The 27,530-nt window shown below is 45.9% G+C and overlaps 2 protein-coding genes and 2 long non-coding RNA genes across 12 annotated transcripts in view; all 4 read right to left on the bottom strand.

The window, feature by feature from the left end:
- Positions 1-13,899: 13,899 nt before the first annotated feature.
- Positions 13,900-14,935, bottom strand: LOC123480235 (uncharacterized). Its single transcript, XR_006656153.2, has 2 exons — positions 14,283-14,935; positions 13,900-14,072 (listed from the first exon to the last, which is right to left on the bottom strand). It is a non-coding gene; the product is annotated as an uncharacterized lncRNA (long non-coding RNA).
- Positions 14,936-14,964: 29 nt separating this feature from the next.
- LOC123480236 (uncharacterized) lies at positions 14,965-16,091 on the bottom strand. Its single transcript, XR_006656154.2, has 2 exons — positions 15,592-16,091; positions 14,965-15,160 (listed from the first exon to the last, which is right to left on the bottom strand). It is a non-coding gene; the product is annotated as an uncharacterized lncRNA (long non-coding RNA).
- A 4,063-nt stretch (positions 16,092-20,154) lies between these two features.
- MFSD6L (major facilitator superfamily domain containing 6 like) lies at positions 20,155-22,387 on the bottom strand. Its single transcript, XM_045199252.3, has one exon. It carries the CDS (start codon positions 22,141-22,143, stop codon positions 20,362-20,364), a length of 1,782 nt encoding a protein of 593 aa, XP_045055187.2. The 5' UTR covers positions 22,144-22,387; the 3' UTR covers positions 20,155-20,361.
- A 2,134-nt stretch (positions 22,388-24,521) lies between these two features.
- The window catches only part of PIK3R6 (phosphoinositide-3-kinase regulatory subunit 6), a 53,280-nt gene continuing 50,271 nt past the window's right edge, over positions 24,522-27,530 (bottom strand). For 4 of the 9 annotated variants that reach the window (XM_045199309.3, XM_045199308.2, XM_045199312.3 and 1 more), the window contains 2 exons: positions 25,789-25,901; positions 24,522-25,241 (listed from right to left, as the gene is read on the bottom strand). In XM_045199309.3, coding sequence (XP_045055244.2) covers positions 25,088-25,241; positions 25,789-25,901 — 267 coding nt within the window. In that variant the 3' untranslated portion in view covers positions 24,522-25,087. The remainder of the gene's footprint in view (positions 25,242-25,788; positions 25,902-27,530) is intronic. The other 5 variants (XM_045199311.2, XM_045199313.3, XM_045199315.3 and 2 more) reach the window with 2 other exon arrangements.

Raw genomic sequence — 27,530 nt, 5'->3', positions numbered from 1 at the left:
ATTCCAAATGAGACTCGCTTTGGGTTTCCCACAAGATGACACACCAGGAGAGGATATTTGCTCCTGTCCCCGAAGATGCTGCAGGGTGGGAGGGAGGCTGATGGATCCTTGAACTGAACCCCAAAAACTTACCTAGGGAAAACCCTAGGGAAGCAGAAAGTGGTTGGATATCTCCCTCTCTTTGTGAAATGCAGTCTCGAGCAGAAGAAGGCCAGATACCAAGAACAGGGTTCAGACCCTTCCAACCCTCTCTCTTGCGTTGCTCTGGGAAGATAGCTACACCTACCTTATTGCCATGTGTGGCAAGAAAACAGCATGGGCCCAGTGCCAACTTCATGCCAGCCCAGAGCAGTGAGGTGAGAAGCACTGAAGCAGATACAGGGCACCCAGAGTGGGGGTAGCCCCTCGAAAAGAACAATGTCTGGGGAGGAGGTCCTGAAGATTTACTGAGAGACAGTGTTGCCTGGCTGGGAGAGGCAAGAGGGGGCGTTGCCCTCAGACAGCAGCACCAGAGGCTCTCTGACTGCGGTGCTTGGTGGGCTCAAGGACACGTGAGCTCGTGAGAAAAAAATAATGTGGTGTCTGAGGAGGGCAACCGGAATGAAAGAAAGGCAACAGACGGAAGAACCTGTACCGAAGGAAGCAGAACTGATGGATCCAAGGAATTAGAGTTTTAAACAAACATAACAAATATCCTCAGAGAGATGAGGGAAGATATTGGAAACATGAAGCCAGAAGCAAGCAAAAATGTTGAGCAGATTTGATTGACATGCTGGATATGAAAACTGAGTGAAATAACCCAATAAATGCATTAAATGGCAGGATGGATATAAACAAAGAATAATTAGTGAGTGGAAGACTATTTTTAGGAACTCTTCCAGAAGGCATGAGAAAGAGATAAAGAAAGAATAAAAGCAAAGGTACAGAAGATTGACATAAAAATTAGAAAAGCTAAGTAATAATAGGAATTTCATAAGAAGAAAAAATGGAGAGGGATGAAATATTTAAAGAAAAAAATGACCAAGAATTTCCAGAGGAGACCTCAAATTGTAAAAAGCTCATATCTAAGGAGGAAAAATCCAACCACAGTGAAACTTAAGAATATCAAAAACAAATAGAAAAGTATTTTTTAATTTAAATTTTTATTTTTAAGTATATTTTATTGATTATGCTATTACAGCACTCCCATTTTTTCTCCCCTTTATCCCCCTCTGCCCTACACCCCCTCCTTCCAGCATTCCCCACCGACCCTGCCCATAGTTCATGTCCATGGGTCGTACATATAAGTTATTTGGCTTCTCCATTTCCTACACTGTTCTTAACCTCCCCCTGTCTATTTTGTACCTACCAATTATGCTTCTTATCCCCTGTACCTTTTCCCCCATTCTCCCCGCTCCCCCTCCCCACTGATAACCCTCTATGTGATCTCCATTTCTGTGATTTGGTTCCTGTTCTAGTTGTTTGCTTAGTTTGTTTTTGTCTTTGTTTTTAGGTACATTTGTTGATAGTTGTGAGTTTGCTGTCATTTTACTGTTCATAGTTTTGATCTTCTTTTTATTACATAAGTCCCTTTAACATTTCATACAACAAGGGCTTGGTGATTATGAACTCCTTTAATTTGACCTTATCTGAGAAGCACTTTATCTGCCCTTCAATTCTAAATGATAGCTTTGCTGGATAGAGTAATCTTAGATGTAGATCCTTGCCTTTCATTACTTTGAATACTTCTTTCCAGCCCCTTCTTGCCTGTAAGGTTTCTTTTGAGAAATCAGCTGACAGTCTTATGGGAACTCCTTTGTAGGTAACTGTCTCCTTTTCTCTTGCTGCTTTTAAGATTCTCTCCTTATCTTTAATCTTGGGTAATGTAACTATGATGTGCCTTGGTGTGTGCTTCCTTGGGTCCAGTGTCTTTGGGACTCTCTGAACTTTCTGGACTTCCTGGAAGTCTAATTCCTTTGCCAGATTGGGGAAGTTCTCCATTATTTGTTCAAATAAGATTTCAATTTTTTGCTCTTCCTCTTTACCTTCTGACACCCCTATGATTCAGATGTTGGAACATTTGAAGTTGTCCTGGAGGTTCCTAAGCCTCTCCTCATTTTTTTTTTTTTTTGAATTCTTGTCTTCTTTCTGTTCTGGTTGAATGTTTAGTTCTTCCTTCTCCAAATTGTTGATTTGAGTCCTGGTTTCCTTCCCTTCACTGTTGGTTCCCTGTACATTTTTCTTTATTTCACTTTGCATAGCCTTCACCTCTTCATCTATTTTATGGCCATACTCAACCATTTCTGTGAGCATCCTGATTACCAGTGTTTTGAACTCTGCATCTGATGGGTTGGCTATCTCCTCATCGATTAGTTCTATTTTTGAAGCTTTGATCTATTCTTTCATTTGGGCCATATTTCTTTGTCTTGGGCACTGTTACATTGTAAGGGGCAGAGCCTTAGGTATTTACCAGGGCAGGGCAACCCCAGTAGCTGCATTGTGGCACTGAGTGTGGGGGAGGGGTCATAGAGGGAACAATGCCATTTGCTCAGCTGACTTTCAGTCACTTCCCCTGATACCCACAAGCAAATTGGGCCCTTCTGATGCCAGTTCCTGGATGGGTGGGTTTGTGTACATTCTAGGACCCCGGGTTGGTGGTTACCTCCAATGGACTATCTTGTGAGACTAGGAGTTTCTCCCCCTGCCACAACCCCCACAAGTTTTTATAGCCAGAGGTTTTGAAGCTTTATTTCCCTGTGCTGGGACCTTGGGTTGTGTGGTCTGTCTTGCTCCCCAGTTGTTCCTCCTGGTTTATCTGCACACAAATGTGGGACCGCCCAGTCCAGCAGCTGCTACCTTGCCTTGGTCCACCTTGCCTTGGTCCTCCTTGCCTGGCTGCATGTCTCAGTCCCTCCTACCAGTCTTGATGGATGTTTTTTCTTTAACTCCTTGGTTGTCAGAGTTCCATTCAGTTTGATTTTCTGGCAGTTTTGCTAGTTTTTTGTTTTTAAATTGGTTGTTGTACTTCTTTTGGTTGTGTGAGGAAGCAAAGCATATTTATCTTTGCCTCCATCCTGGCCAGAAGTCCTAAATTTTTATTTTAAATGGGTAATTCATACTTGTGGTTCAAAACATCCACAAAAGAGGAGTACAGTGAAAAGTCCAACTTCCATCTCTTCTTTCATCCACCCAAATCTCACTCCTCCTCCAGATATCACCACTTCCATTACTTTTTGTGTATTTTTGAGAATTTCTTTGTGCAAATACAAGGAGATGTGAATACATTTTTTCCATTTTGAAACAAAAGGTGGCACATAGACACTTCCGCCCTTTACTTTGAATTTTTTACTTAATGTATATTAGATATTTTTCCATATCAATATAAAAAGTGCTGCTTTTAATTGCACAATATTCTATATACCATACCTTAACTGGTCTCTCATCGGTGGACAATTCGGTTATTTCCAATTTTTTGCCTTCCATAACAGTATAAATATCATTTCACACAAAGGCAGGTATATCTGTAGGATGATTTCTAAGAAGTGGGATTGCTGGTTCAATCCATTTGTATTTCCTTTTCTGTGAACTGCCTCTGTTAACCTTTCTCCATCAATCTATTGCATTTGTTGGTTGTTTTCTTATAGGTTTGTAGATTTGTAGGGAGAAATTCTTCTGTACATAAAATGAGTTGCAAATAGTTTTTTGTAGTTTGTCTTTGGTTTTTTGACTTATGGTGGGTTTTTTGGACAAAATTTATTCTTATTTTATTCATCAAATACATTAACATTTTTTATGTGGCTTCTGGATTTTGAGTCATAGTTAGAGAGACTTCTTATTGCAAGGCTATTAAGGAATTCTCTCATGTTTTCTTCCAATACTTTTGTGATTTTAATTTTTACATTTTTATCTTTAAGCCAACTGGAATTTATCTTGTGAGGTAGGTGTGAGGTAGAATCTGACTTGCCCCTCCTTCTGATGGTTGCCCAACTGTCTCCACACCATTTACTGCCTAGTCCAGCTTTTCTTCATGAACATTTTCTCTTCATTTGGTCTGTCCATTCACATGCCTTTATATTGAGACTTTAAATGTTTTTTTTTTAAACATCTTTTAAAGCTGGCCTCTCATTGTTCAGTCTTCATAGTTATTCTTGTTCATTTTCACATATAAATTTTAGAGTCAGATTTCTAGTTCCAAATAAAATAACCAACAAAAACAAGATATAATTAGCATTTTATTGATATTGCATTCAGTGTATAAATTAATGTAGAGAAAATTGACACCATTGTGATGCTGAATTCACCAATCAAAAAATATGGTATGCTTTTTCATTTGTTCCAGTCTTTTAATTTTTTTTTGTCCTTCAACAGAATTTTAAAGTTTTCTTTATATAGGTTTTGTGTATTTTTTTGTGACATGTATTCCCTAAGCATTTTATTATTATTTTGTTGTTTTGTTGTTGTTGTTGAAAGAGAAAATTCTAAAACCTTCCAGAGAAAAAGCAGGTCACTTACAAGTAACAAGAATTATGTTGATATCAGACTTCTCAACATGAAACTGGATGTAATGCAACAATGGAGTAGTATTTTCAAAAGACCTAAGGACAAAAACTTTTCAAATTCTTGAATGTTTAGTGCATCTTAACTACTATTAAAATGTGACTATGAATTAAAAATATTGTTAGGCACATAAATTCTCAAAAACTTTATCATATCAGGATCCCCTGCAAAACCATTTAACATTTCTTTTTTCTTCTTTTCTTAAGTAATTTATTTTTATTGTATTTTTCCATTACCATTTATCCCCCATCCTCTCTTCCACATTCACCCACACTGCCACAACCCCCACTCCCTCTGCAATCACCACACTGTTGTCTGTGTTCATGAATCCTTTTTCTTTTTTGCTTGATCCCCTCTTCCCCTATCCCCCAATCCCCAAAGCTATCAGCCTGCTCTCTAAGAGTCTCTATTTTGCTTCTTAGTTCAGTTTGTTCAGTAGATTCCATATATGAATGAAATCATATAGTACTTGTCTTTCACTGACTGGCTTATTTCACTCAGCATAATGTGGTTGCTCTTGGCACTACAATTAGCATTTTAATTAATATTTACCCAAATCCGATTTAGGCAAATATTAATTCAATAGTCCACAAAATTTTGCTCCAATATGCCTCCATTCTCTTCCTCCTTCTTTGTGCTATTTTGCCATACAAATTATATCTTTATGTATTATAAGCCCTCTGCTAGCCTTTTAGAAGTTCTTATCACAGTACAGTTTTATATTTATTGCTTTATGCAGTTGTTATTAAGTCAGATAGGAGAAAAAGAGTAACAAAAATATATTTATACTGTCTTTTATGTTTATCTATACAGTTACCTTTACTAGTGTTCTTTATTTCTTCATGTGGATTCAAGTTACTGTCTAATGTCATTTTATTTCAGCCGGAAGGACTCCTTTTAGTATTTCTGAGCAGGTCTGCTAGAGGCAAGTTTTCTGTTTTTGTTTACCTAGAAATACCTTAGTTTTACCTTTGTTTTTGAAGAAGAGTTTTGCTAGGTATCAAGTTCTTGATTGATAGTCTGTGTCTTTCAACACTTTGAAGATATTATTTCACTGTCTTCTGCTTTTACCATTTCTGCTGAGAAGTCAGCTGTGATCCTACTGAGGCTCCCTAATACCTGATAAATGGTTTTCCTCTTGCTGCTTTCAAGATTTTGTCTGTCTTTGACTTTCACCAGTTGGACTATGATATTATTTTGAATTATTCTACTTGGAGTTTAAGCCTCCAGGATGAATACATTGTTTTCATCAAATTTGGGAAGTTTTTGGTCATAATTTTTTCAAATATTTTTTTATTCTCCTTATTTTTCTTTTCCTTCTGGGTCTCCTATTAGCTGTAAATTAGTATGCTTTATGGTATTCTGTAGGCCTGTAAGGCTCTGTTCACTTTTCTTTGTCCTTTTCCTTAGACTGGATGATCTCTATCAATCTATGTTCAAGTTTGTTGAGTCTTTCTTCTGATAGCCCAGATTAGTTCCTGAGCCCCTATAGTGAATTTTTCATTTCAGTAGTTGTACTTTTCAACTCCAGAATTGCTATTTGATTCTTTTTTGTAATTTTTATTTTTGTTAATATTCTCTGGTGAGACATTGTTGTCATAATTTCCTAGACCTGGTATCCTTCAGTTTTTAAAAACATATTTCTAATAGCTGATTTAAAGCCTTTGTCTAATAAGTCTTCCACAACTGTGCCCTCTCAGAGATATTTTCTTTCACTATTTATTTTACAGGCTATGCAGCATACTTTTATGTTTCTTTGCATATTTTGTAATTTTGTCAAAATCAGACAAAATTTATTTAACATGATATATTGTAACAACTTGAAATCAGATTCTCTCTCCTCAGGTTTGTTGTTATTGCCATTTTTTATTATTGATTTCCTTCTTGTTGAATATTTGTTTAATGACTTTTCTGGATTAGTTCTATAGATTCTATATTACATGCAGTAATGAACCCTTGAGTTCTCTGCTAGCCTCTTTTTTTTTTATGTTCTTATTTTTAAGTCTGGTTTCTAGGGTTCATTCTTAGTTCAGTATAATTTAGTGGTGAGTCAATGATTGGTCTGAACTTTCCTTAAATGCCTGTCTTTATGCCTTTTTCCCTTTGACAAGGGAAACTACATCTGAAGGCACACGTTCAACTTCAGGCAGTTTGAATGTCTGAACAGCCTTAGCTTTTGCTCGCTGAGTGCACAGGGTCTGGAGGTCAGCCAGAGGTGAGTGACTGGGGCCTTCTTTCCAGGGTCTTTCCCAAGCATGCGTATGTGTGCAGCCTTCTAGATCCCCAAGAATATGTTGGAGCTTTTCAAAATTCCCTGTGGTTTTCTAGTTCTCCAGGGCTTACTTTTAAACTTTTGCTGTTGTTGGCCAGGTTCTTGTTTGCTCCAACCAAAATCACAGCCTGAGACAGCTTAGATAGTGCCAGCAGATTGCTTTTTTTTTTTTTTGTAATACCCTAGGGATAGTTCCTCCACTCACCTCCTCCGCCCTCCACTATGAGTAGCTGCTAATTTGAACAAATATTGACTGTGCTCTAGGGATAGGGCTTTTAACATAGTTCCAAACGAGGTCAGTGTTCTCTATTAGCTCTGAGACTGCTGACTTTTCATGGCTACTAGGCCACCAGAATGGGGAGGGAGAGAGGACAGGAATAGTCCCAAGTTAAAATTCCACAGACACCGCTGTCTTACTGAAGTTCAGTACTTCTCTTGGACAGAGATGATTTTCCGTTTATTCAGTGGCTTTGATACATTTCCAGAGTTCTGAAATGCTTGATTTACATTGTTTTGCCAGTATCTTTGTTGTTTTTATGGGAGAGTGGTTCACCAAGACCCTCATTTCACCATTCCAGAAGTTGATCTCTCTTGCAAGTACTTTAAAAACAGGGATCTCAGTAAGATGGGAGAGGAGTCCAGGGTGAAGCAACGAGGCATGCGAAGTAAAGGGGAGAGCCTATCTTAGAAAAGTGTAATGTTACCTACGTTAGCAATGCTTCTATCCTGCAAAATCATGTGCACTGCAGACACTTCAGAAATAAAGTCATGGAGTGAAAGCAGGGCTGGCGAAGGAGAAGGGGGAACTGACGGAGGAGGAGGAGGGCTGGAGGGTTATGGAAGTCGGCTAGGGCACTGGTCCTGTCTAAGAAAACACACAGATCTATTAAGCTTAAGAAATTGACAGGGGGAAGGATAAAGATAAGTAAGGGTCACAATAAGTTAGGTTAACCACAAGAAGAGTATAAATGGAATGTATTATTTTTGACAGACTAATTGGATCTCGTGAATGGAAAGTAGAAAATTCAAATTTTTCATTTGAAGAAAGGAAGTTTTGAACTATTCCAAAGATGTAAAGGAGTAGAAACAAAGTATAGTACTAGTAAATAGAAAACACAAAATGAGGTAGCAGAAAGAAGTCCTAAAATAACATTTATAAGTATAAATGTGATGAATTAAACTCAGAAATCAACAAGATGCAATACTATATTGTTAGGAGGAGATCATTTAAGCAAAATTGGAAAAAAAAAGGTTAAAAAACTGGCACATTAAAAAATAGAACTTCAGGGTAACAGTTTTAGCATCAGAAGAAAAATGAATTTAGGGTGAAAAATAACATAAGCAACAAATAGAAATGTTATATAATAGTGAGGAACAATAAATTAAAAAATCATCACAATCGCAAAAGTGCATGCACTCAGCAATGTAGCCTCAAAATATATAAAGCAACAAACAGCGAAAATGGGGGAAATGGATATACCTAAGATTATATTTGGAGATTTTAACACAAGTCTTTCGGAATATGATACATCAAGCAAATAAAAAAATAGCAGGATAGAATATTTGACTAGTACAAATAATAATCTTGTACTAAAATATGTGTACACACATACACCTGTTTATACCTAACAAAGGAAATCTCCACAAATCAAAAAGAACAATTGCACACCATAATAAAATAAAGTTAGAATTCAATAAAAAGAGAACACTTAAAAATCCCATACTCCTGGGAAAAAATTAAATTACCTTTGGGCTAAAGAGGAAATGACCAGGGGAAATATGAAATACTTCAAACTGAATTACAATTCCAAAGTTTGTGCTGAATGTCAATGTCAAGATGTGCACTAAAACAATCCATAAGGGAAATTAAACATTTTGACTACATATATTGGAAAATTAGAAATACTGAGAACAGAAGAGCTAAGTGTGTAACTCAAGAAGTAAAAAGGAAAATAAAAAGAGCAACAGAGCTAACTCATGAAAATAAGAAGGAAGTAACAGAATGCAGAAGTGAAAAGAGATAACAAAAAACAGATAAAATGTACAACACTAAAAACATGTCCTTTGAAAACACTAAACACAAGCCTCTGGTAAGCACAACTAAGCAAAAAAGACTGTGTTTAACTGAGTAGGGGCTTTTCTTGCTCATGCTTCTCAGCTTACGGCTTCAAGGTGTCTGTTTCTCCGCTGAGGAAAGGGGAAGAGGAGGAGGTGGGGCCTGAGTCTGGAAAGCTTTTTGCTTTGAATGACAGTGGTAATGGTAGTGGTAAAATGCAGATTTCCTCATGCAAGGGAGTCTGGGAAGGTAACCTTTTGGCTTGAATACGATGGTCAGGAACACAATTTGGGTAGAAAGAGAATGGATATTGGGTAGGCAAGCAGCAGTTTCTACCTCAACAACTGTACACCAATGCATTTGAAAACTTGGGTAAAAAGCATAAATTTTCAGAAAATATGTACAATTTCATATGACTAGATTGAAAACAGTGACAACACTCATATATTATGTTTTCTTGTATACAAGAAAACTTGTTGCACACATCTCCGGGCACAACCAGTTTTACCATTTGTTGAACAGCTAAGCCTTATTTTAACAGAAGTTTTTCCGTAAAATAGTTAATATAACAGTACTAGTGTAACCATAATGACAAAACTGGTTAAGAAAGTGAAAGAAAACAAAGTGAACGTTAATGAAAAAGAACTTAAAAAAAATTGGCCAGCCAAGTCCAACAGTACATTTTTAAAAACATAATTTATTGGGATCAAGTAGAGTTTATCAAAGAATTCATGTTATTTAAAAATTGAAATAAAAAATCGAAAGTATATGAATGTAAAATTCTCCACCCAAATGGACTAGAGAAGGAAACTCATGTGATCTCAACAGATGCAGGAAATTCGTAATAACGTTTAAGATGAAAATGTTGTGAAAATTAGGAAGAAACGAGAACTTCCTTTGCTGAATAAAACCTTCAGCAAACATTATATTTAACTTCAGATGCATCTTTTTGAGGTTTGGAACAGCGCTTCAGCACTGCTACTGAGTGTGGCGGTAGACAGGCTCGCTGACACACTCCGACAGGGAACGGCACCATCGCCAACACCAATACCAACAGAAGGTTCAAGCCAGACCTGCCTCTTTTATTGTTAAAAAATGTAATTGTGGTAAGACACACGTAATATAAAATTTATCATCTTAATACACTTTAGAGGGTATAGATCAGTAGGGTTAAGTACATTCATATTGTGCAACCAATCTCCAAAATTCTTTTTTGTCTTGTAAAACTAAAACTGTATACCTATGAAACAACTTCCCATGCCCCCTGCGCCCAGCCCCCAGCAACAGTCATTCTACTTTTCCATGATTCTGGCCACTCTGGGAACCATAATCATGTGAGTGAAATCATACATGTTTGTCTTTTTGATACTGGTTTACTGGCCTATTTCATGTAGCATAATGTTCTCAAGGTTCATCCATGTTGGAGCATGTGACAGAATTTCCTCCCTTTTTAAGGCTTAAGAATATTCCATTCTATTTATATACCACATTTGTTGATCCATTGATCTGTTGATGGACACTTGGGTGCTTCTATGTTTTACCTATTGTAAACGATGCTGCTATGAACATGGGCTTACAAATATCTCTTCCAGACCCTGCTTTCAACTTTGGGGGATATATATCCAGTATTTTCAATTTTCTTAGGTACCACCATACTGTTTTTCCATAGTGGGCACACCATTTTTCCTTTCCTCCAACAGTGCACAAGGGTTCCAATTCTCCACATCTTTGTCAAAATTTGTTATTTTCTGGGGGGGGGGGGGTTTGTGTGTGCTTGCCATCCTGATGGGTGTGAGTTGGTATCTCATTATGGTTTTGGTTTTCATTTCCCTAATAATTAGGAATGTGGAGCATCTTTTTTTGAAAAAAAGATTTTTATTTTTAGAGAGACGTGAAGGGAGGGAGAGAGGGAGAGAAACATCAGTGTGTGGTTGCTTCTCGAGTGTCCCCTACTGAGGACCTGGCTCACAACCCAGGCGTGTACCCTAGACCAGGAATTGAACCCACGACCCTTTGGTTTATAGGCTGGTGCTCAACCTACTGAGCCACACCAGCCAGGGCATCTTTTTATGTGTTTGTTGGCCACTTCTATGTCTTCTTTGGAGAAAATTCTATTCAAGTCCTTGGTCTATTTTAAACATTGAATTGTTTGTTTTTTGTTGTAAAGTTGTAGGAGTTCTTTATATATTCTCGATAGTAACCCCTTGTCAGACGTATGGTCTGCGCACATTTTCTCCCGTTCTGTAGGCTTCCTTTTGCCCTGTTGAGTCCTTTGATGTTCGACCTGTCTCTATGCAGTCTTTGTCCTCCACCCGCGAAGCCCATCCCTCACTCCCATTGGTGGTGGTCACGAAGGTGGTGGTGCCCCAGTGTGAGTATAGTAGTGGCACCTGGTGGCTCTGCTCTCCCGGGCCGTCCTTACTTAGATTTCTTTGGTTTCAATGAGATAAGGATTTCTGGGCAACAATGAACAAAGAAGAGTTATTGAAAAAAATATTTCGTTTTCTAAATGCTTCTTTAATCCCTACCCAAGACAATGCTAAGTGAAATTTAGGTATTACCCACACTACTGCTGGCCCTCTGTGGGAGGCAAGATTTCTTCAAATGTTCAAACCTCCTGAGTCCCTGAGTTGGCTCAGCTCACTAGCCCCAGGGACAGATGCAGCCAGGTGTGTTTGCTGCCCACAGCGGGGCTCAGAGGCAAGGTGGGCAGCTGTTGTGAAGGGGATTCAGCTCTTTCTCACAAATTTCCTTGAGAAATGGGGCCCCGGAAGCATCCATTCCCAGCTTGCTGACCTCATTTGGGGCAGGTTCAGTGGCTCCCTTACCTAATCTACCCACTGTGGGCAAGTTTCTCACTATTCTCCAAGAGGAACCTGGAAAGCCAGTCAGTACAACCTCCACGCAACAGCATGGGTTAGACTCTCTCCTTCCCGGAAGTACAGTCTCTTCTCTGGCAAGGGACACACAGATTTTGATGTAACTTGCCAAGAAAAGTTGAAGGGCTGTTTGTTGATGCCATCTGCTTCCCGAGAAAAGGTGACGTGGTGGTATGAGAGGGTGTCAGGATTTTCCTGAAGGTCCCGTGACAAACCCTCTTGTCTTTTTCCATTGGTAACGGGGCCCGGTGAATGCCTGGTCCCTGCAGGCACCCAGATGTTAATCAGTGATTCTCGTGTAGTCCGTGTTGGGAGGGGATGGGGGCCGAGGAGCAGGAGGTGAAGGTCTGTGAAACTGATGTGGTTATTGTGGCTCTGACACCGTGTGGCCTATCAGTTCTAGGGAACTCCAGTGCAACCTGCAGTCATTTCTCCTGTTTCTTTTGTGCTTAAACCAACTCCTATCCACGCTGACCAAGACCAAGGCAGCATTAGGGTAGCCTGTCTTCTCAGGGAGAAATGCCCGGGCTGCGCTGGGCTGGTGCAGCTGCTGGCACCTATGTGTTTTACTGGCCAAGTCTAGAGAAGACCCTGCAGCTCTCCCTTTACCCAGGCCCCTCTCCTGGGCACACCAAGTGCCTCTCACACAAAGCCAGTTCAGCAACTGGCACCTGACCCTTGGGTTTTTCTGCCATTCCAGGCTCCAAGAGCTAAAGAGTCTTCAGGTGGCCAACCTCATCCTTAGAGCTTTGGAAAGGGCACCAGACCAGGTTTAGCTAAGCCACTGGGGAGTTTTCCCAGTGTGTTTGGTGCCTCCTGGTGGACAGCTTCCAAACTGCTGGTGGAACCCCTCCCTCCCTCCCTCCCTTCTTGTTTTGGTTTGCTCTCAGAAGCCCTCTTCAGCCTCATCTTATGGTCTTCCACCCCATGTGGAGGTAGAAAATGGCTTTTCAGGCCCGAGAGGTTACCCTCATTTCCTGCAAAGGGCCAAGGGGACGCAGGAATCCGAGGCTGCAGCCTGTGATGGTTGACATGAGCTAAGCTGTGTGGAAGGAGTGGAAGGTTGGATGCCCCCGGGAATGAGTTTCCCCCACAGAAGGTGTCTGCCCAGACCACCCCCTTCCACCACAGACCCCACGCAGGAGCCCCGCCCACAGGCCTGCTGTTCCAGTCCCCACAGGCTGACCCCGTGGTTCATCCCACCATCCCCTGGGCCCTGGCTTTGAGGGTGGGCAGGGTTAGGGGCTCTCTCCCTAGAGGCAGCTGAGGCTTGGGGCTCAATGTGGCCATGCTACACACCAGACCAAGGGCTTAGTGCCAGGTTCGGGGAAGGACATGAACAGGACATGAACAGTCACTCAATCCCCTCTCATCCTTGGGGTTCCAGGACGCTGTGCTATTCTGCCCAGCGTGGAGGGCCGAGGCTGAGAGACTGCGGCACAGCCTGCCTCCTCCATAAGAAACACCTGTGGCTTCGCAGAGACAGGAATCGTGTCTCAATCGAGCAGCACCAACTGGGAAGGTCACGGAGGCCAAGTCTGGGTCTCAGACTTGGAAGCTGAGACCCAGTGGGATAAGTGATTTGCTTCAGGGGTCATATCTTAAACTTACTCCGTAGCAGAAGACACATCACCAAATCATGATCCTATCACAGATCACAGGCTCCCAGGATGGAAAAGCACTTCAGTCCAGTCTGACCTCATGTCTCCAAGCTATTCCCCAACCAGGCTTGAAAAGAGAGCGGAGTTTCCTAAAGGTGCCTGTGAAAAGCCTCTGGATACTGGGAATGCCTTCTATTCTTCCCCATGTCAGGAGCATCACCAAACAGTGACGTCTCTGGTCTCAGCACAGCCAGCGACGGTGGGAAGGGAGCTAGCAGGACTAGGAGTGCTGTTTCTTGCTGTACTGTTTGTAACTTTTATGATTTTTGTACTGGTTGTCTGTCATTCTGAATTCTCCTATTTCTATGGAATTTCTCCCTCATCATATGAACTGAAAATTGTAAAATCATCTATGACCCTTGATACCTCCTTCTTCCTTAACTCTCCTCCTCATTATCCAATCAAAAGCCAACAGCTATATTATTGATTCTACCTCTAAAACTCCTTTGCATACTGTATTAGTCTTTTCAGGCTGCCATAGCAAAACACTAAAGATTTAAAGGTTTAAACAACAGACTTTTATTTTCTCAGAGTTCTGGAGGCTAGAAGTCCACAATCAAGGTGCTAACAAATTCAGTTTGTGGTGAGGCCTCTCTTCCTGGCTTGTAGACATCTGCCTTCTCACTGGTCCTCACATGGCCTTTCTCCTGTGCACTGGAGGTGGGGAGCTAATGGGGAGGGGGAAGAGAAAGAGAGAGAGACAGAGAGAGAATGAGCATTCTCCTCCTTTTATAAAGACATCAATCTTAATGGATTAGGGCCCCATCCTTATGACCTCTTTTAACCCCAAGTATCTACTAAAGACCCTACCAAATACTGGGGGTTAGGGTTTGAACATAGGAATTTGGAGAGGACACAATTCACTCCATAGCACATACATTATCTTGTCATTAGATCCTCAGATGCTTTTGAGATGCAGCCCCTTCCTGCCCAGACAGTTGCCATAGTCTGTCCAAAGCCGACATTCCAGCCCCCAGGAGCTCCCCTAATGCAGAACATTGTTCACAATGCAACTGGCAAGAGAGAGTCAAAAGCTGTCAGTGCGTCTCCGCTGGCTGGGAAAATCTTCACTTCCTGGCAGCGGCAGGCTATCTGGAGGAAGGAAATGGGATTTGCTGGGTCCAGGCCATGCTCCACCACCTAATAGGCATGACCCTGAACAACTAAGCCAGTTAATCTCCTGCACCTCAGTTTCCCCTGCTGTAAAATGAGCATGGTGTAGTGAGATTCACAAGTGTTACCACACGCAGTTGTGAGGCACAGAGGGCCGGTACAGTTTCAACCTGCGTGAGTTCCCTTTCTCTTAGGGTGACATTCAGGGTTTCCACAATCTGATCCCAACCCATGTCTCCAACCTTATTTTCTACGATGCCTCATGCAACATCCACAAGCCAACTGATTGAGTTGTCCCTGCCACGTCCCTGTCTCTGACCATCACTCGCTCCCCTGCCAGGAAGAGCCTCTCCACTCGTCGGAATCAGTTTGAACACAGAGGTTGAGAGGACAGGCTCAAACAGACCTGGTTTTGAATTTTAACCTTTCTGAACTTAGTTATTTCACCTGTGAAATAAGTTGATGCTCTGACTTAACGAGGCAAGCTTTGTCAAGTTCTTAGCAGGGATACCCAGGATTCTTGCCAGTCCGGGTGTGGGAGCCCAGATTTGTCACTGGGCACTGACTCTGCTGAGTTGACAAGGTCACACAGAAAATTACCAACGCTGGTGTCTTCCAAAGTCTCTTGTAGGGGATATTAGTTCTGCAAGAGAGTGGTCAGTGTTACCTGGAAGAAGTTGACATGGGATATACACGTGGAATTATAGGTGCCACAGAGCTAACAAGTTTGTTGACTACGGGCTTTTCAGAGTCTTTAACTGCTAATGTATATTGTAATTTTCTAAGAAGTTACAATAATTTACATCATTTTCCAAACTGGTTACCACAGAATCCTTTTCTAATAGCCCTCCCCCTCCCCCCCCCCCTTAGGATTAAATGTACAAAACTAATTTGGGAAATGATGGTTTAGGTAAACCTGAGAATAAATGTTAATGACTCATTCAGTTATTTTCAGTATTTACTTTCATCTTAGCTGGAACCAAGATTTGTTAGAACCTGATGTTTCTGATAGCCATGAGGCTGGAAGCTAAACACTTATTTTAGTTTTGATTTTATGAAGCTTAACGGACCTACTTGAAGTCTGTCTTTCTGTCCCAGTTCCTTCTTCAATGTGCAAGCTAATTCACCTTCGTCTTCTCCACGCAGGTGTCTGCTGAACATCCCAGCCCTCCACCATCGCCCCTGCCCCGGGCTGCATGGAGTCCTCACTGTTTGGGCTTCTCACGTGACCTTTAGCTTGTCCTATCTTGTTGCTTGTGTACACCTGTTCAGTGAGAATTTCTGGCTGGCCTTTGCTCCTGGTTCCTGGGAGGTAGCCTCGAAACCCTTGGGATTTTTCCAAGTTTTAAGAGTTTCTTTGTTTGGGCCTTTCAGACCACACCTGTGTCTGTGCAAAAGAGGTCACTCAGAATGGGGGCTGGCCATGCCAGAAAGATAGACCATGTGGCAGAAATTTGGAACTTGGAGCCACATGATGTCCTGACAGCCTGATACCTGGGGAGGAGAAGAGGACTGAATATAGAGTCCCAGGCCAATGGTTCAATGAGACATGCCCATATAATGAGGCCCCAATAAAAAGCACAGACACCAAAGCTTGGTGAGTCTCCCTGGTTGGAAATACCCATCTATGGTTACACGTCGGTGTGCTGACAGCGTGCCGCGTTCTGACTCCCCAGGGAGGGGAGGTGACACTTCACATTTGGGATGTCCCAGAACTCCCCCTCTGCATCTCTTCTTGTGGCTGGTTCTGATTTGTGTCCTCTGGCTATAATAAAATTCTAATCCTAAGTATAGTGCTTTCCTGAATTCTGTGAATGGCTCTAGTGAATTATTGAACCTGAGGGGGAAGTGGGAACCTCCATATTTGTAGCCAGTCAGTCAGAAGTGGGGGGTGTCTGACTGAGGACAGTTGGGTGCCCTTAAGCCATAGAGTGTGTCCTAACTTGGGCAGTTGGTGTCAGAAGTCGCTGCAATTCTGCTGAGTGAAAGAAGTTAGACATAAAAGAGTACATGTTGTAGTCTTTAAAAATGCAAACTACTACAGATACAGGGTGGGCAAAAGTAGGTTTATAGTTGTTCGTATGGAAAAGACATGCAGGTTATGATTATCACAATAGTTTTATTAACGTAAAAGAATGTCACTCACAGTTGTAAAACTACTTTTTCCTACCCCTGTATAGTGACAGAAAGCAGATTAGTGGCTGTCTAGGACCAGGGTAGAGGGAGGGGGAAAAGAGGGATTACAAAGGGGCAGGTGGAAATTTGGGGGGGCTTTGTTCACTATGTTGCTTTTTGTGATGGTTTCATAGGTATATAAATATGTTAAAAATTTATCAAATTATACAACTTAAATGTGCAGTATATGTCAATAATACATCAATAAAACTAATTATATTTTTTAAAAAGTTCAGTGTAGTCACCACCTGTCATGACCCTTTCCAGAACCTTCCATGGTTTATCCAAAGTCTACCGAATCAAAATCTTCCATGATCTGGTCCTAAGCCACCTCTCCCAGCCTTGCCTTTCAGCATTGCCCTACACAGATCCTTTGCTACCACCAAATGTTTTTTCTTGATATTCTCTAAGTAGACCCCACGCTTCCCACCTTCGTAACTTTGCTCATGCTGTTCCCTCTGCCTAGAATGCCCTTCCCGAGTTCCTGCCCTTTCTCTACCTATTAGACTTACTATCCCTTATGCTTAGCTTACATGTAATTCCACAAAATCTTCCTGGAGTTCCTGAGTTAGAAATGATCTCTCTCTTTCCTGAACTCCTGCAATGCTTTCTTTTGTGAGGCATTTTCCAGCGCCCTGTGCTTCCTCATGTATATGTACGTGAATAGAAGTAAGTCTCCCGGTTAGATTATTAGGTTCCTGAGGGTAGGGGGCTATGTATTTTATTAACTCCTGTATTTTCCATGACGAGCTGCATAATTGTCTACAAACAGGGGCCAGTCAAATAGTAAATAGCAAAAAACACAATTTCTCAGCATTCTTCCTATAAAATTTTTTAGATCCTTAAACTATAATATCACTCAATCTCCTCTTCCACCTCATGCTCCTCTTTCTCCTCCTTTTCTTCTTCTTCTGACTAAATCACACTCACTTTCTTAACTCTTTTCTTAAGCCAAGTCCTGTTCCTCATCCTCTTGTTATGTTAGGGGGCCACCGATGTGTTTGTATTTCAGTATTATTGTGTGGCTGTCTACACAATAAACACTATCTACTCTCCAGTCAATTTCAAGTGATACCTGCCTTAAATCTTAATATTTAAGTTTCCATCTTGGTCCAATTTCTTGGCCATTGAGCATAGTGATTAAAGTTTCAGGTTTCAATCCCTGGCTGGTGTATCTCAGTGCGTTGAGTGCGGCTGCAAACCAAAGGGTCTCCAGTTCAATTCCCAGTCAAGGCACATGCCTGGGTTGCAGGCCAGGTCCCCAGTGGGGGCCATATGAGAGGCAACCACACATGGATGTTTCTCTCCCTCTCTTTCTCCCTGCCTTCCCCTCTCTATAAAAATAAATAAATAAAATCTTAAACAAAATAAATAAAGTTTCAGGTTTCGGCGCCACCAGGCTGGATCTGAATTCCAACGCTGCCACCTATTAGCTGCGTGACCTCAAACAATTTACTTAGCCATCAATTTTGTCACCCGTAAATTGGAGATGGTAGAAGGCTACATCCTGAGATGCTTCGAGGACTAGATAAGCTAGTATGTGTGAATTGTTTAGGAAAGTGTCTAACATACAGGAGCTACTCAATAGCTAGTATTCTCTTCACTGCATGCTAAGAAGCATTCGGCCAAAGAGTGGTGAGACATGCAGGGCTGGAAAGGGTAACCAAGTGGATTTGTGCTTGGCTAGCCACATAGAATCACTTAGAGACGCCATTAACACTGCAGATTCTGGGCGGCCCCTGAGAGATCCTGATGGACCCCAGGAACCTATGTTTTTTAATGCTCCTCAGGTGACTTGAGTGGCCAGCCAGGCGTGGAATTGAGCATAGCAGGAAATGCACTGAATTTGGGGTGAGGAAGTATTTTTGTCCATGACACCATGTATGACTTCTTCGAGACTCCATTTTCTTGTTTGTGAAATAAAGCCAACAAACTTGATTTACGTGTATTCCTAGGGTTGTTGTGGGAGGTCAAGGGGCTAGTCGTTTCTGCGGGGAAGCAGGCCTGCTGTGCGGGAAGGAACTCAGGCTTTGAGACAGGCGTGAATGCGAATTCCACTTCTGAGACTGTGCTAAGACACTGCGAGCCCTGTCTTCCTCCTAACAGGACCTTGATTTTGCTTGGGGTGTAAATGTGCTCAGTGGAAAATACTCCACCTCCCATACTGCTTTGCAGTTGAGGGTGGCCATGTGATGCAGTTCACTCCAATCTGCTAAGGATTTCTGGGAAGGTTTTTGTTTTCCTGGTATAGGCATTCAATCCTGGTGTTCCCCTTGCCCTCTTCTTCCTGCCTGGAACGTGGATGAGAGGCCTGGAGTTGTAGCAGCTATCTTGTTATAAGTGGACAAATGTGGGAGCAAGGCCTACAACCCAAGGATGATGGCAAAGAGCTGAAAAGATTTAGGTCCCCAGAGGCATCACTAAGCAGCTGTACTGGCTCTGGACTGTCTACCCCTAGACTTCTTATGCGAGACACATGAATCCCTGAATTATTTAAGGTAGAGGTTATTTTTTTGTTAGTTATTTGTACCCTAAAGCTACTTAGGAAGAATTAAAAAAAACCCAAAGTTGCTAGAACCGTGTCTGACCCAGAGGACATTCATGTGTGTGTTCCCCTTCTCCAGCTGTGAGACATTTTCTGCATTTGTAAAATGAGGCCTTTTCTGAGTCCAATGTCCTATATTTACCTGATTATAGAATAGAAGAACTGAGCTCTGGGGGCTGGTCCCTGGGATAAAGGACCATTTCCTGGGCTACAGGGAGGGCTGGTGAAGGCGTCCCACTGAGCGACCAGGCACAGGTGCAGTGTGGACTACCTGTAGCACCTGAACCCTCCAGAGGCCGCCCACCCTAATCAAAGCAGATGCAAACAATCTCCACACGCTCCTGTGAGGTGAAGTGTGCAACACTCGAGTCCAAAGGACACGAAATCACCTTTGCTCTGACATAAGCAGGGAGATAATTCTAAGGATACTTTCCCCGGAGACACACATATCTGAGAGTATGAAAGAATCAAAACCTATTAACTTCCACCCCTCTCCCCTGGACACAATTTACATTTTCCATCACATTCTCCTATTGGAAACGCAGGTACCTGGGTGGGAGTGCGGGCGCCTGTGTATCAGTGGGGTGAGAGAGAAAACAGTTTCGGTTTTCATTACAGTTCTTGCCTGCCCAAGCACGGCTTTCATAGGGTCAGGCTCCTGCCCTTTAGGACCCACAGGAATGTACCTGACTCGTCAAAGCCAGCTGCACGACGCCACCTGAGCCCTGCAGGTCCCCACTGCTTCCCCGGCCCTGCCAGTGCGATCTGAGCACTCCAGCCACGGCTGAAATCACCAGCACCCGTCAGCACTAGCAAAGCTCTCGCAAACCTTATACACCAAAAATACAGTGAACGCAGAGAACTTTTTTTGTTTTTTAGTAAATGTATTTTTCTTCTACTATTAAAAAAAATTGAACTGCGAAAAATGAAGTCTCCTTTTACTATCCAAGTGAAGAAAATCATACAGTGAGTGAGAAGAACCTGTGGGGCTTCAACACAAACACGCTTTCTCTCTCGCACGGCTCCCAGCAGCCCCAGGCAGGACTTGGGGATTTTGTCCTCAGCAGGCTGAGTTTCGTCCAGTGCTTTGGCTCCTTCCCAGATCAGCATTTCCCGACTTTCTCTCAGCCCTTCCAGTTTGAGTGGTCCTCCCTCATGGCCTTCACAAGCCAGTCCCGTTCCATCCCCTGCTCGGAGTCACTTGTGTCACTTGCCTCCACAGTCAGCAGCTTCGAGTAGTTGATTTGCCGCTCCTGGGGCAGTCTTGGCCAGATGGACAGGAACAGAATCAGCCAGAGCAACAGCACCACGGAGCTGGCCTGGTAGAGCACAGCCAGGCTGAAATGCCTCACCACGAAGCCCCCCACAAAGCTCCCCAGGCTGGCGCCGCCCCCATAGAAGTGACCTCGAAACACTGCACTCAGAGGTCTCTCCGTTCTGGGAGTGGCCAGGTCCTCTATGGAAGCCCCCACTGCCCACCACAGAGCCCCATTGCTGATGGCACTCAGGATCTGCACCGGGAGGACGGACCACCAGCTCCAGAGGAAAGAGTAGTACAGCAGCTGCCCTGAGAGGCAGCCCAGCCCCAGCCCCACTGTTCCCGCTCTGGACAGTTTCCTGAGCAACGTGGTTTTGAACGGATGAAGCAGAATTTCCCCCAGCAAGCCCAGGGCAACTGAGAAACCCATAACCAGCTCGCTGCTCCCATGGTCCTTCATGTGCCAGAACAGGAAGTTCTGCACTGCGCTGCTGGCGGCTCCTAGCAGGAAGACGGTGGAGGCTAGGAGAATGAGGCGGGGGGCGCCCTCTACCAGAGACAGTGCTTTGACGGCTCTGTAGCCGGGCTCCCGCTGCCTGCAGATGGGGACAGGAAAAGCAATGCTCACCAGTAACGCCAGGCCGCTGACCAGTGAGTAGCCATAGAAGTGCACCACACCCGGGGGGCCACTCGTCACCAGGAAGCAGTCCAGCCGCTCCACCAAGGCTGCGATGCCACACACGCCTGCTGACGTGCCCAGCAGCCTCCAGATCCACAGGTTTCTGTAACGGTCAGTGGCGTCCACAAAATCCAGGTATTCAAAAAGGCTGTCATCCGCCACCTGCTCCAGAGGGGCTGCCAGCAGCTCCCAGAACACCATGAACCCCAAGGAGAGAATGAAAGTCCATCGCAACCCTTCCAAGGAGAAGTCTCCTGAGTTCCCCGTGGCTGCCGACAAGTTGGCTGGGCTTCCCAGGGCTGTACCCCCAGCGAGCAAAGGGTGGGCAGTACTGACCCCCTTAAAAGCACCTTCCCAGGGAGTATCTTTCAGCCCTGAGGTGACGGCGGGGAGAACTTCGGGCGTAGTCCTGGCTCCTTGAACAGAGCCCACAAAGTATCTGGGCAGGTGACTGAAAGGTTCTCGGACACTTGCCCGTGGTCCCTTTCTGAAGCCAGAGGCGTCCCTGGTCCCAGTACTCCTCTCGGCTGGGAGGCTGGGTGCCCCCGCCGGGCCGTCGGAGGCCGCTCGGGCCGGGGTGAAGTTCCCGGCTGGCGCGGCCTCCGGTGGTAGGACTGGGGGCGCCGCGCTGTCGCTGCCGTTACAGGAGCGGTGCCCCGGCTCGTTGTCCCGCGGCGGCACCAGCGCCATCAGCATGCTGGCGCCCCCCGAGCCCAGCAGCGAGCCGATCAGGAGCGCCCTCCTTTTCTGGTAGCTTCTGGCCAGGAAGGCACAGAACGGGGCCCAGAAGGCTGCGATCAGGTGCTTGGTTCCCATGAGGACGCCCACCCAGGGCGCGGCCACGCCCAGCTGCCTCAGGTAGAGGGTCAGGAACGGGGTCACGGTGGCGTCCCGGACCCCACACACCAAGTGGAAGAGCCTGGCCACTCCCAGCGCCCGGCGGACGTCCCACTGCGGGTTGGCGCTCATGGCTGCCCCGCACCGTCAGACCCCGGCCAGCGCGCGGAGGGCGCGGCGCCACGTACCCCGAGGACGGGAGGCTCGCGCGGAAGAGCATGCGGGTCCCACCTCCAGCCTCCGGCGGCGCTGGGGTCACCGGGTCAACGGCCGCCCCCGCCCCAACGTCCGGCGTCCGGCCCGGAAGTGGGCCCGCCCTGGGGCGCACCTGGGGGCGGGGCCGGCGCACCTGCGGGCCGCACCTGCCGCGTCCCGGGCCTCCGCGGCACCAGGCAGCGGCCGCCCTCCCGCCGCCCGCCCCGCCGGCCTGGCGCGGGTGCGGGGGACCGCGGGACGCGGCTTGCGGGGCGCGCGCCCAGCTGAGCCCCAGGCCCCCGACGCTGTTTCGCGTCGCTCACAAATCTGGGTTAGATTCCTAAACTGCCGCGGGCGAGTGACACTATCCGGGAGGCTGGGAGCGAGAATGGAAGCCAAAGTATGAGCTCCCTTCCTCCTCTTCAGGGCTTTACCCAAATGCCCCTCGATCGAGGAGCACCTCGTTACTGTCAGCGACCGTCCAGGCCCACTCTCACTGAGATACCAAATCCTACGCCCTCCCCAGACTCGCACCTCCCCTTCCCTGCTTCATTTGTATCCACAGCTGGGACTCCTATCCAACACACTACCGGTTTCTGTAACTCGTGTTATCTTGTTGGTCGTCTGCCTCCATCCGAATCAAATCTCCAGCAAGGCAGCTATTTTTGGCCCCAAGGCTTAGAGCTGTTTCATTGGGCGCGAGCGCCCCCAGAAAGGGGCGTGACGGGGTGACACAATCTTCTTCATTTGAGAAGATTCCCAGAGAGGTTTTAACAACTGAGGGCTGTCTTGGAGTGGGTCTCCAGCAGCCCCCAACGGAGCATCCATCCTAGACCCCGAAACAGTGTGTATGTATTGGGTGGTTTTAACCTACACCTAAATTGTCCAGTTGGGGAGGTTAGCTAACATTAAAAAGCCACACTCCAGAGACAGTTAATACTAGCACTCAAACAATCTTAGAACAAAAGGGACTTCATCAATTAGCATGATCAATACTGGCAAAATTTCACTGGTGAAATAGTGGTGTCCAAGTCATATCGATTGGTTCTGCTTTTTTTGGAGCCATTCGTCCCCTGGTGAACAGAGCCTATGAATCTAGATATTCCTGCGAGCCACACCCTTTGGAATGGTGCCATAGGCTTTACTCCAAGATGGTCCAGTATCCAGCCGCGGTCCAGTGAACTTCTGTGCCCGTTTTGTTTAGAACACCTAGTTTGGTTAGAGTGTGGAGGGGAGTCGGGTGGGTGGTGTACGTGTAGCAGAATTTGGTCTACAACTTGCTTTTATTGCGAGCTGGTAGAGAACTTGGTGGGGGAGGAGGCCCAGAGCCCTCCCCCAACTGTAACAAGTGTTTACTTCAAGAACCTGGTAATGACGAATGCCCGGATTGATACCAATCGGTCTGCATCACCCCGATGGCAGAGAGAAGAAATCTAGCCACCTCCAGGTAGACTCACATTCGGTGGTATCAGTCACTTCAGCTTTCAAACCAGCTCAGTGACATGGAGGGCTGTCCCTAGTCCCTCTCCTCTCTGGGTTCTGCAGCTTCAGTGGAGGCTCCCACATCCATCTGCTCATTGGCTTTCATCTGAGCTGATCTTCACCGAGGGAGGGGCAGGCATTCCTCACATTCGTGTCCATCGAGATGCCACTTGCTGCTGCACCTCTTCCCTTTTCTGTCAGACCCATTAAGCTTGTTTGCTTTCAACTACCTGAGAAAACCTCACCTGCTTCGCATGCCCCATGAGGGCACATGAACTCTAAGGATGCCCTTGGTCCATCTACTTAGATACCCCAGGTAACCCTTCTTACCCCATTCCTCTAGGCAGTGAGAATGTGCTGTGGGACTTGCCCCCAGTCCCAGGGCCATGAGGCCAAAAGGGAAGAGCCTACCTCTCTCTTCTTGGATCTCCAAATTCGAAAGGTGTTCTTCCACCTCCACCCCACCTCACAATCCCTGGGGACTCCACCCAGGTGAAAGGGATGGGCTCAAGTCAAACCTGTATGTCCTATTACTTCCTCCCGCACCCCACAACTAGTCCTGGGGGTGAGGGAAGTGATCCTGGGTCACTGATCTTCCCTATTTTACATGTGGGTGAAAGACTTTGAACTCAAAAGCCAAGAATTTTGATGTCTCTAATCTCTGCTTTCTCAAACTAGCCTGCACTCCCACCTCTGTTTTGGAACAGGTCTGTTTAGGAGTGGTGAGGTAGACAGAACACACCAGTAAATACTTCACAAAACTTACCTGGCCTGTGGATTCATTAGGTTAGATTAAGTACTGCCGCCAACTTCTATATAAATGCAAACATTGCTAGGTGTTAGATAAAAGCAGAAACACTTTAGTGTGCATTTATTGAATCTGACACTTTCCTCTCACCTAGGAGAGAAGCCTGCCTGGGAGTGGGGGGGTGGGGGGGCAGAGGCCTGAGTCAGGGAAGGGAGCAGACTTGGGAGGAGGAGGAGGAGGTGTAGTTGCCCTTGTCTACTTCCCGTTTCCCCCCAGGACACAGCACAGGCCCCTGGCCAAAACAGCAGCTGTCACTTTGGTTTTAAGGGCTTGGTGGGAGCTTGAGTAGGAGAGGCGGGAACTGACAATCAATGAAGGAGCAGACCTTTGTGCAAGGAGCTGGGCTTTGTGTGTGCGCAGCTGTGCCCGGGACATCCTTGGGCCTTCACCTGGGCCCTGCTCCATCACCCCCCATGGCCAGCCTCCTTGTGCTCCTGGCACTCACTGGCTCCTGGTCAGGGCTGGAAGCTGTCCAGGGCAGCCCGGCCTTGCTCCAGCCAGTGGTGTGAGTATTTGGGGCTGGTGGGGTAGTGTATCCTTCCTCTTGGGCTCGCGGCTCTCAGACTCAGCACCTCCACTGCCCCCTCGGGCTCACTGGACGATGCCGGAGAACGTGTTGATGGGCATTAGAAGGGGCTTGGGCTTGGCTTTGGTCCCTTCCGTCTCCTGCTGGTTTGAACTGAGCCAGAGCCCCTTGGACTTCTGGGCCCCGGAATATGGCTCTGGGCAGGGAGCAACCTCAAATCTGTGAGCGGAGAGAGACCAGCTCAGGAGACTGATCTCAGGGGTCAGATCTGCTGGGGATTTTAAAGGTAGCCCCTTTATTGTAGGGTATGGAGGAAGCATTAGGACAAGAAAGAGCACCGTGGGCCTAGGGCAAACACTGGGAGAGGAGGACATGCCTGGATGGGTCACTGTGTGTGCCTCCCTTACCCAAACACACCTCTCCAGGGGTCACCAGTAAGGGTCACACGAACTGGGACACACACAGCTGCCACAGTAGGTCAGCCTGTGTTGAAGGGGCCAGCGCCAGTACCAGGCATTGGGTCAGGAGGGCTGCAGGCTGAGGGCTCATAGAGGAATTTCTGCTACCCAGGGTCAGCCATTCACTTGCCCTTCTTCCTGGATTCTAGTCATAGGGCAGTGGCCTAAGTTCACACCCACCAGGGACACCAGCTTGGCCACAGGATCTGCTTCTGGCAAGGCTAGAGGCAGGAGATGGTGGGGGCTGGCTTCTGCTTAGGTTTGCCCCGTGGGGAATGCAGCCCACAGGGCGGCAGGCCCAGCCTCACCTGACCACATCCCTGAAAGTGCGCCGATTGTCCTTGTCCAGCACCAGTGTCAGCAGCCTCTGGTCCTGGCTCTGGAGCTGGATGGTGGCTGCCCGGAAGGTGTTTGTCACTGTCTGCAACAAAGAGACAGCTCATGCAGAAGCTTTGTGACACACGGCCCCGCCGATTTCTCCTACCCTGACCTCTGGTGTGTTTCTTCAGTCCAGCACATGGGGTCCCCGGATCTCTTCCTGCATGTGACTCAGAGCAGTGACAATCCTGCTGGAGCTGCTTCTGAGCTGCTCTTGTCCCTGGGGGCCTCAGTGTTTCTGCAATTCTTTCCCAATCTGTCATCCTTAATTTTGAACACAACCTGGAATGCTGTGGCTAGTGCTTGCCAGGTTATCGAGTTACTTGGGCGCATCCTATATATATAACAGGCATGTTCTGGTGGAATTTTATAAGTCCTGATCCTAGTTCTGTGTTGGATTACATACAAAACTGTTTACCTGGGACAGAGACAGAGGGTCTAGAAAGGGGCCACCTTCCCCCTGCCCCCAAGACTCAGATCAGGCCTTATCAGTTATACCATGGAATTGTCTGGGGTGGGGGCAGATGTAGGTGGAAGAAATCCCCCCTCTGCACAGAGAACCTGGAGCAAGGTGTTCCAGCCCTCTGCATCCCAAAGTCCTGCCTGGCATCTCTAGAAAGTACCCAGGGCCAAAGGCATCCCTCTAACCTCTGACCTGAGGGGGCCACTCCAGGGAGCACCTCTCCCCTGGGCAGAGGACTGGAGCAGCCTGGGTCACAAGTCAAAGGTTTTCAGAGGGCCTTCCCAGGTCACAGGCCCAGCCCATGTGCAGACGGTGGCTTTGGGTGATTCACCACCACAGAGCACTGGAGGTTAGTGCCCTGGGGTCCATCCTGTCCAAGGGTTCTCGGCCCTGGCTGCTCATGAGAATCATTTTTCAAAACATCAACTCAGAGAGTCTGATTTAAGTGGTGTGGAGTCCAGCCAGGCGTGGGCATTTAAAAATAAGCTCCCTATCGGAGGCATGGCCAAGAACCACTGAGCCAATCCACCTTCTCATTGTCACAGAGCAGAGGCACCCGCAGCAGCCCACACTGGATGTGCGGCACATGCCGGCATTTCTGCTGTAGTCTGGTGGGGTGGGGGCAGGCCAGCTGAAATCTTGGGGCAGAGTGTGCAAGAATCTCACAGGAGGGCCAAAGCACCGACTCTGCAGCCAGCCCTCCTGGGTTCCGATCGTGGCTCTGTCACATGTCAGCTGTGTGACCTTGGACATATTTCTTAATCTCTTTGTGTTTTTGTTTCTCACCTATATATTTAGGAAAAAAATAGGAATAGTAGCAACTACCTTGTAGGGCTGCTGTGAAGGTTAAAGACAGTATTTGTTAAGTGCCCAGGGCATGGTAAGCGCTGTTAATGTTGGCTGTTTATTGTTATTAATTACAGTTTTTCAAGAAGGAGATAGGCGTAAATAATGGCCTCAGCTGTCGGAGGAGAAGGGGAACCTACTGTGGGTTTTCAGCCTGTCTCTGAGCCCAAGCCCCCTTCTACCATCGCTCCATGTGAGTCTGAACAGGTGGATTGTGAGTAAAGACGAAAAGATTTACCAAAGTCTTTCAAAGACAGAGGGGGACACAAAGGGAGATGGAACTTGTCCCTGCTATGCCACAGAAGAGGTGCCCTGGAGCTCAGTCATGGTGGGCAGGTGTGGCCCCGGGGCGGTGAGGGGGAA

Source organism: Desmodus rotundus, chromosome 9 (assembly GCF_022682495.2).
Source record: "Desmodus rotundus isolate HL8 chromosome 9, HLdesRot8A.1, whole genome shotgun sequence".
Taxonomy (NCBI): Eukaryota; Metazoa; Chordata; class Mammalia; order Chiroptera; family Phyllostomidae; genus Desmodus; species Desmodus rotundus.
This window is presented reverse-complemented; position numbering and strand designations above follow the sequence as displayed.